Genomic DNA, 8,533 nt, shown 5'->3' with positions numbered 1-8,533 from the left:
TAACGCTGTGGGTAACACTGCTGTGTGTGTGTAACGCTGTGTGTGTGTGTAACACTGCTGTGTGTGTGTAACGCTGTGGGTAACACTGCTGTGTGTGTGTAACGCTGTGGGTAACACTGCTGTGTGTGTGTAACGCTGTGGGTAACACTGTGTGTGCATAACGCTGTGTGTGTGTGTGTGTAACACTGCTGTGTGTGTGTAACGCTGTGGGTAACACTGTGTGTGGGTAACGCTGTGTGTAACACTGCTGTGTGTGTGTAACGCTGTGGGTAACACTGTGTGTGTGGGTAACGCTGTGTGTAACACTGTGTGTGTGTAACGCTGTGTGTAACACTGTGTGTGTAACGCTGTGGGTAACACTGCTGTGTGTGTGTAACGCTGTGGGTAACACTGTGTGTGTGTAACGCTGTGTGTAACACTGTGTGGGTAACGCTGTGTGTAACACTGCTGTGTGTGTGTAACGCTGTGAGTAACACTGTGTGCATGTAACACTGTGTGTGTGTAACGCTGTGTGTAACACTGTGTGTGTGTAACACTGTGTGTGGGTAACGCTGTGTGTAACACTGTGTGTGTGTAACGCTGGCCCTCTCTCCTCCCAGCGCTGTGCGCGCCCGTGCCCCAGGACCTGTGTGTAACACTGTGTGTGTGTAACGCTGTGTGTAACACTGTGTGTGTGTAACGCTGTGGGTAACACTGTGTGTGTGTAACGCTGTGGGTAACACTGTGTGTGTGGGTAACGCTGTGTGTAACACTGTGTGTGTGTAACGCTGTGTGTAACACTGTGTGTGTAACGCTGTGGGTAACACTGCTGTGTGTGTGTAACGCTGTGGGTAACACTGTGTGTGTGTAACGCTGTGTGTAACACTGTGTGGGTAACGCTGTGTGTAACACTGCTGTGTGTGTGTAACGCTGTGAGTAACACTGTGTGCATGTAACACTGTGTGTGGGTAACGCTGTGTGTAACACTGTGTGTGTGTAACGCTGGCCCTCTCTCCTCCCAGCGCTGTGCGCGCCCGTGCCCCAGGACCTGTGTGTAACACTGTGTGTGTGTAACGCTGTGTGTAACACTGTGTGTGTGTGTAACGCTGTGTGTAACACTGTGTGTGTGTAACGCTGTGTGTAACACTGTGTGTGGGTAACGCTGTGTGTAACACTGTGTGTGTGTAACACTGTGTGTGGGTAACGCTGTGTGTAACACTGTGTGTGTGTAACTGTGTGTAACACTGTGTGTGTAACACTGTGTGTGTAACGCTGGCCCTCTCTCCTCCCAGCGCTGTGCGCGCCCGTGCCCCAGGACCTGCGTGTGACCCTGGGTCTGCGTGTGTTGCTGCCCTGCCCCCAGGTGTCGCCCCGGCCCTGCCGCTGGGAGCACCCCCCCGACCGCCACACCCGGCAGCACCACGGCCACCTGGAGGTCACCGTGACCACGGCCAGCCTGGGCTCCTACACCTGCTACTGCGCCGGGGGCCGGGGGGAGGGGGGCTGCGGCCGGGCCGCCTACACGCTGTCGCTGGAGGGCCCGCGCGCGGGGGGGTCGGTGGGGCCCGGGGGCCGGGGCCGGCAGGTGGTGGCGGTGTACCTGCTGTGTTTCGCCGCGGGCGTGGTTGTGGGCGGAGTCCTGCTGCACCTGTGCAGGAAGCGCGGCGTGGAGGGCGGGGCCGCGGGGGAGAAGGGGCGGGGCCTGCTGCCGGACACGCCCCTGACTCCCAGCAGCCCCAGCCTGCTGTCGGAGGGCGTGCCGCTCACGCAGAAGAGGAACGGCACGCTGAACGGGCACAGCGCGGGCGGAGTCTACGCCAGCGGAGCCCGCCTGCAGGAGAGCGCAGCCAACCTGGGGACGGGGGCGGGGCCGGGGGCGGGGCTAGAGGACGGGTTCATGCTGGAGGACGACCGCTCAGAGCCAAAAACATTTCCTGAAGCACCACTGGCCCAGTGTGAGGAGAGCTCAATGTAGCACTCACACACACACTCACACACACTCACACACACACTCACACACACACACACACACACACACACTCACACACACACTCACACACACACACACACACACTCACACACACACACACACACACACACACTCACACACACACACACACACACTCACACACACACACACACACACACACACACACACACACACACTCACACACACACACACACACACACACACACACACACTCACACACACACACACACACACACACACACACACACTCACACACACACACACAGCACCACTGGACCAGCACCTGATTGGTAGATTGCAGCCTGACCACGCCCCTTCCTCTCTGTGCAGCAGGGCAGCCATTGTGGCACTTTCCCCCTGAGGACACGGAATGGAGCCCGTATGTGCCCTGATGCACATGGATGCACTGTGGTGCCGGCAACTGCATGGAGCCGCCCGGCTGAGCCTATGACTGTGTGAAAGGCTGCAGTGTGGGGATGTGAAGACATTAAGATTTTATGATTTTATTTCCAATTTTGTTACACTTTTATTTAACTTTTATACAATATCTGTGTATGTACGAGGATAAGGACACTGTGTCGGTGTTGAGAATGAGAGAATGAGAGGAAGAGAGGGAGAGGGAGGGGAACGGGAGCGAGGTCAAAGGTCATGATCAGGTAGGTGTGCGAGAGTACAGATACACAGCTAAACACCCAAACCGTCTTGAGCGTCAGGGTGTGTGTGACTGTGTGAGCATCAATGTGTGTGTGAGCGTCAGTGTGTGTGTGTGAGCGTCAGTGTGTGTGAGCGTCAGTGTGTGTGTGTGAGCGTCAGTGTGTGTGTGTGTGTGTGAGCGTCAGTGTGTGTGTGAGCGTCAGTGTGTGTGTGTGTTAGTGTGTGTGTGAGCGTCAGTGTGTGTGAGCGTCAGTGTGTGTGTGTGAGCGTCAGTGTGTGTGAGCGTCAGTGTGTGTGTGTGAGTGTGTGTGTGTGAGCGTCAGTGTGTGTGAGCATCAGTGTGTGTGTGTGTGTGTGTGAGCGTCAGTGTGTGTGTGTGAGCGTCAGTGTGTGTGTGTGAGCGCCAGTGTGTGTGAGCGTCAGTGTGTGTGAGTGTCAGTGTGTGTGTGTGTGTGTGTGAGCGTCAGTGTGTGTGAGTGTCAGTGTGTGTGTGTGTGTGTGTGAGCGTCAGTGTGTGTGTGTGTGTGTGTGTGTGTGAGCGTCAGTGTGTGTGAGTGTCAGTGTGTGTGTGTGTGTGAGCGTCAGTGTGTGTGTGTGAGCGTCAGTGTGTGTGTGTGAGCGTCAGTGTGTGTGTGTGTGTGTGTGTGAGCGTCAGTGTGTGTGTGTGTGTGTGTGTGTGTGAGCGTCAGTGTGTGTGTGTGAGCGTCAGTGTGTGTGTGTGTGTGTGTGTGAGCGTCAGTGTGTGTGTGTGTGTGTGTGTGAGTGTCAGTGTGTGTGTGTGTGTGAGCGCCAGTGTGTGTGTGTGAGCATCAGTGTGTGTGAGTGTTAGTGTGTGAGCGCCAGTGTGTGTGTGTGAGCGCCAGTGTGTGTGTGTGAGCGCCAGTGTGTGTGTGTGAGCGTCAGTGTGTGTGAGTGTTAGTGTGTGTGTGTGACCGTGTGAGCGCCAGTGTGTGTGTGTGCGCGTCAGTGTGTTTGTGTGTGTGTGAGCGTCAGTGTGTGTGTGAGCATCAGTGTGTGTGAGTGTTAGTGTGTGTGTGTGACCGTGTGAGCGCCAGTGTGTGTGTGTGCGCGTCAGTGTGTGTGTGTGAGCGTCAGTGTGTGTGTGTGAGCATCAGTGTGTGTGAGCGTCAGTGTGTGTGCGCGTCAGTGTGTGTGTCTCTGTGCAGGTGTGTCCACATGTATGTGTATGCATGTGAGTATTACAATCATAAAAAGCACATCCTAGGCATGTGCTGCCATGGAAACACTGCCTGTGGAGACTCAGAGATGTGTATGTTATTATTTAGAAAGCTCTTTCCCACTGTACGTGTACATGAACAGAACAGCCCTTCGCTGGCCAATGAGAACTGTGGGTGGGCTTCAATTCCAGGATGTGGGCGGGGTTTAGCTCCTGGCTGTGGGCGGGGTTTCGCTCCTGGATGTGGGTGGGGTTTAGCTCCTGGCTGTGGGCGGGGTTTCGCTCCTGGATGTGGGTGGGGTTTAGCTCCTGGATGTGGGCGGGGTTTAAATGCATGTCACTGCCATTGTTCTCTCGGTCATCTACACGGCCCTTTCCCTTTCCCTTCTTCTCGTATCTTTTAACCAGCAGAAGGTAACACTGAGGATGTAGCTCCCCCTTCTGGTCAATCGCAGGTACGCAACCAAAGAGCCAGGAGTCTGCATCTCTGATTGGGCGATAAACCGGCCTGGCTTTTTCTCTGATTGGCTCGGGACGGGACTGCCTTTCACTCTTAGCTTTCCTTTTCCACAAAATGGCGCTTCATATACGCTGCGTTTGTGACGAGACGTCTGTGTGACGTCAAAATAAATCCTTTAATTTCACCACCACCGCTGAGCTTGAAACAAGCTGCACGTCAGGCAGACAAATACACACCTGAGAGAGGGGCCCTCAAGACCTGACCCCAAACACAGGGCCCTCAAGACCTGACCCCAAACACAGGGCCCTCAAGACCTGACCCCAAACACAGGGCCCTCAAGACCTGACCCCAAAAACAGGGCCCTCAAGACCTGACCCCAAAAACAGGGCCCTCAAGACCTGACCCCAAACACAGGGCCCTCAAGACCTGACCCCAAACACAGGGCCCTCAAGGCCTGACCCCAAAAAACAGTCTGTTTGAGATGCACATCAGCAACATTTTACTCTTTTTAACGTATTAAAAATTAACAATTTTTAACCATTAACCATTCTGAAATGTCCATAACTTTACTCTGGACATTCCAATGACATCAGGCTGTAATGATGTAATGAAATGAAGACTCATTCTGACACAATGTTTAACCCCAGAAGTGTTACCTTCACTGTACATGTTATTTTAAATATTAAGAAAGAGATGTCTATTGGTGTAAATACATGTTTGGATTATAAGGTTTTATTTTTATAATTTATACAATCTTGGATACATTTAAATTTGTTTTGAATACTTATATTTGTGTATATTGTGGATGACTGTAAGCATATGAATGCACTGTGTTTAATGTACATGCTAATAAAGCTACCTCCTATAATGACCCAGTGTGCTCTGCTTCCCCCTGCTGGACATTGTGGAAATTACATTAAAGGTTTCCACTCGCCTTGAGTAAATCTGTCCATCCAGATAAATTCATCACATCTCAAAGAAACTTCTAGGTCTGACAACTTTGAGATGCATTTGGCCGTAATATAATGGACCACTATGGAACTTATTTTTCTGATCCGCCAAACGTTTGAAAAACTCAACAGTAATGTTTCTTTCCAAATAAAATACCACAGTTACTTAACAACAGAACTCAAAAATACACATTTTAATCCAGAACGATTTCTTCTGCTGTGGGAACTTGGCAACTGTTCATCTGCGGAAACACAGCGACATTCTAGGGCAGTGTGTCTGTGTCTCCTTCAGCCTGACATATTGCCACAGTTTCGCAAACTGAAGTTCCCAGCTGGCCAACAGGTACACTTTGAGTGCAGCAAACAGCCTGCTAGAACTGAAGCTTGACAGTTTGACTGAATACTGCGGCGTCTCGGTGGAAGCGTCTGCTTGCACAGGCACAGCTGTTGAGTCCAGCAGTCAGAGAAATAGTTCATTCCCTAAAATGTGCATTTTGAGCTTGTTCATGTCTGAGTGACTGTGGCATTATATTTGGAAAGAATTGGGAAAGACGATGCTGTTGAATCTTTAGAATGGAAATGGAGTCTGAACCTGGTGTAATAATGACCCTGCTGAACGGGCCCTGTGGCCCTCCTGCTGAGTGTTGGAGCCCCAGTCCCTGTGGCCCTCCCGCTGAGTGTTGGAGCCCCAGTCCCTGTGGCCCTCCTGCTGAGTGGTGGAGCCCCAGCAGCCCTGTGGCCCTCCTGCTGAGTGGTGGAGCCCCAGTCCCTGTGGCCCTCCTGCTGAGTGTTGGAGCCCCAGTCCCTGTGGCCCTCCTGCTGAGTGTTGGAGCCCCAGTCCCTGTGGCCCTCCCGCTGAGTGGTGGAGCCCCAGTCCCTGTGGCCCTCCTGCTGAGTGTTGGAGCCCCAGTCCCTGTGGCCCTCCTGCTGAGTGTTGGAGCCCCAGTCCCTGTGGCCCTCCCGCTGAGTGGTGGAGCCCCAGTCCCTGTGGCCCTCCTGCTGAGTGTTGGAGCCCCAGTCCCTGTGGCCCTCCTGCTGAGTGGTGGAGCCCCAGCAGCCCTGTGGCCCTCCCGCTGAGTGTTGGAGCCCCAGTCCCTGTGGCCCTCCTGCTGAGTGGTGGAGCCCCAGTCCCTGTGGCCCTCCTGCTGAGTGGTGGAGCCCCAGTCCCTGTGGCCCTCCTGTGCTGGAGATCCCTGTTCCAGTTTCTTTGAGTCATGAGAAAAGCTCAGTGTTTAATCTACAAATCACACTAATTACTTTAACACACGAGTGGTAATGTTAAACCAACACAAGCTTTATTTCTCCAGCCTTTGATTATCAGCACATTGCAGATGTGATGGGATGTAGTGGCTCAAGCCAGTGCTTGCGTGTGTAATGTGGGTAATGGCGGTAATGGTGGTAATGCTGTGTAATGCTGTGTAAGGCTGTGTAATGGTGTGTAATGGTGGTAAGGCTGTGTAATGCTGTGTAATGGTGGTAAGGCTGTGTAATGGTGGTAATGCTGTGTAATGGTGGTAAGGCTGTGTAAGGCTGTGTAAGGCTGTGTAATGGTGGTAAGGCTGTGTAATGGTGGTAATGCTGTGTAATGGTGGTAAGGCGGTGTAATGGTGGTAATGCTGTGTAATGGTGGTAAGGCGGTGTAATGGTGGTAAGGCGGTGTAATGGTGGTAAGGCTGTGTAAGGCTGTGTAAGGCTGTGTAATGGTGGTAAGGCTGTGTAATGCTGTGTAATTGTGGTAATGCTGTGTAATGGTGGTAAGGCTGTGTAATGGTGGTAAGGCGGTGTAATGGTGGTAAGGCGGTGTAATGGTGGTAAGGCTGTGTAAGGCTGTGTAAGGCTGTGTAATGGTGGTAAGGCTGTGTAATGCTGTGTAATGGTGGTAATGCTGTGTAATGGTGGTAAGGCGGTGTAATGGTGGTAAGGCTGTGTAATGGTGGTAAGGCGGTGTAATGGTGGTAAGGCGGTGTAATGGTGGTAAGGCGGTGTAATGGTGGTAAGGCGGTGTAATGGTGGTAAGGCTGTGTAAGGCTGTGTAATGGTGGTAAGGCGGTGTAATGGTGGTAAGGCGGTGTAATGGTGGTAAGGCGGTGTAATGGTGGTAAGGCGGTGTAATGGTGGTAAGGCTGTGTAATGGTGGTAAGGCGGTGTAATGGTGGTAAGGCGGTGTAATGGTGGTAAGGCTGTGTAATGGTGGTAAGGCGGTGTAAGGCTGTGTAATGGTGGTAAGGCGGTGTAATGGTGGTAAGGCTGTGTAATGGTGGTAAGGCTGTGTAAGGCTGTGTAATGGTGGTAAGGCTGTGTAATGGTGGTAAGGCGGTGTAATGGTGGTAAGGCGGTGTAAGGCTGTGTAATGGTAGTAAGGCTGTGTAATGGTGGTAAGGCGGTGTAATGGTGGTAAGGCGGTGTAATGGTGGTAAGGCTGTGTAATGGTGGTAAGGCTGTGTAAGGCTGTGTAATGGTGGTAAGGCTGTGTAATGGTGGTAAGGCGGTGTAATGGTGGTAAGGCTGTGTAATGGTGGTAAGGCGGTGTAATGGTGGTAAGGCGGTGTAATGGTGGTAAGGCGGTGTAATGGTGGTAAGGCTGTGTAATGGTGGTAAGGCGGTGTAATGGTGGTAAGGCTGTGTAATGGTGGTAAGGCGGTGTAATGGTGGTAAGGCGGTGTAATGCTGTGTAATGGTGGTAAGGCTGTGTAATGGTGGTAAGGCGGTGTAATGGTGGTAAGGCGGTGTAATGGTGGTAAGGCGGTGTAATGCTGTGTAATGGTGGTAAGGCTGTGTAATGGTGGTAAGGCGGTGTAATGGTGGTAAGGCGGTGTAATGGTGGTAAGGCTGTGTAATGGTGGTAAGGCGGTGTAATGGTGGTAAGGCTGTGTAAGGCTGTGTAATGGTGGTAAGACGGTGTAATGGTGGTAAGGCGGTGTAATGGTGGTAAGGCTGTGTAATGGTGGTAAGGCTGTGTAATGGTGGTAAGGCGGTGTAATGGTGGTAAGGCGGTGTAATGGTGGTAAGGCGGTGTAATGGTGGTAAGGCTGTGTAATGGTGGTAAGGCGGTGTAATGGTGGTAAGGCTGTGTAAGGCTGTGTAATGGTGGTAAGGCTGTGTAATGGTGGTAAGGCGGTGTAATGGTGGTAAGGCGGTGTAATGGTGGTAAGGCTGTGTAATGGTGGTAAGGCTGTGTAATGGTGGTAAGGCGGTGTAATGGTGGTAAGGCGGTGTAATGGTGGTAATGCTGTGTAATGGTGGTAAGGCTGTGTAAGGCTGTGTAATGGTGGTAAGGCGGTGTAATGGTGGTAAGGCTGTGTAATGGTGGTAAGGCGGTGTAA

The 8,533-nt window shown here is 52.2% G+C and overlaps 1 protein-coding gene across 1 annotated transcript in view; it reads left to right on the top strand.

Moving 5' to 3' along the window:
* Positions 1 to 2,209, top strand: part of sema4f (sema domain, immunoglobulin domain (Ig), transmembrane domain (TM) and short cytoplasmic domain, (semaphorin) 4F) — a 49,910-nt gene extending 47,701 nt beyond the window's left edge. Inside the window, exon 14 of the mRNA XM_061253155.1 lies at positions 1,272 to 2,209. Within this exon, the coding sequence (XP_061109139.1) occupies positions 1,272 to 1,954 (683 nt within the window). The 3' untranslated portion in view covers positions 1,955 to 2,209. The remainder of the gene's footprint in view (positions 1 to 1,271) is intronic.
* The last annotated feature ends 6,324 nt before the right edge of the window (positions 2,210 to 8,533 follow it).

This window comes from Conger conger, chromosome 8 (genome assembly GCF_963514075.1).
Source record: "Conger conger chromosome 8, fConCon1.1, whole genome shotgun sequence".
Classification (NCBI taxonomy): domain Eukaryota; kingdom Metazoa; phylum Chordata; class Actinopteri; order Anguilliformes; family Congridae; genus Conger; species Conger conger.
Note: the sequence above shows the minus strand (reverse complement) of the source record. Positions and strands in the feature narration are given on the sequence as shown.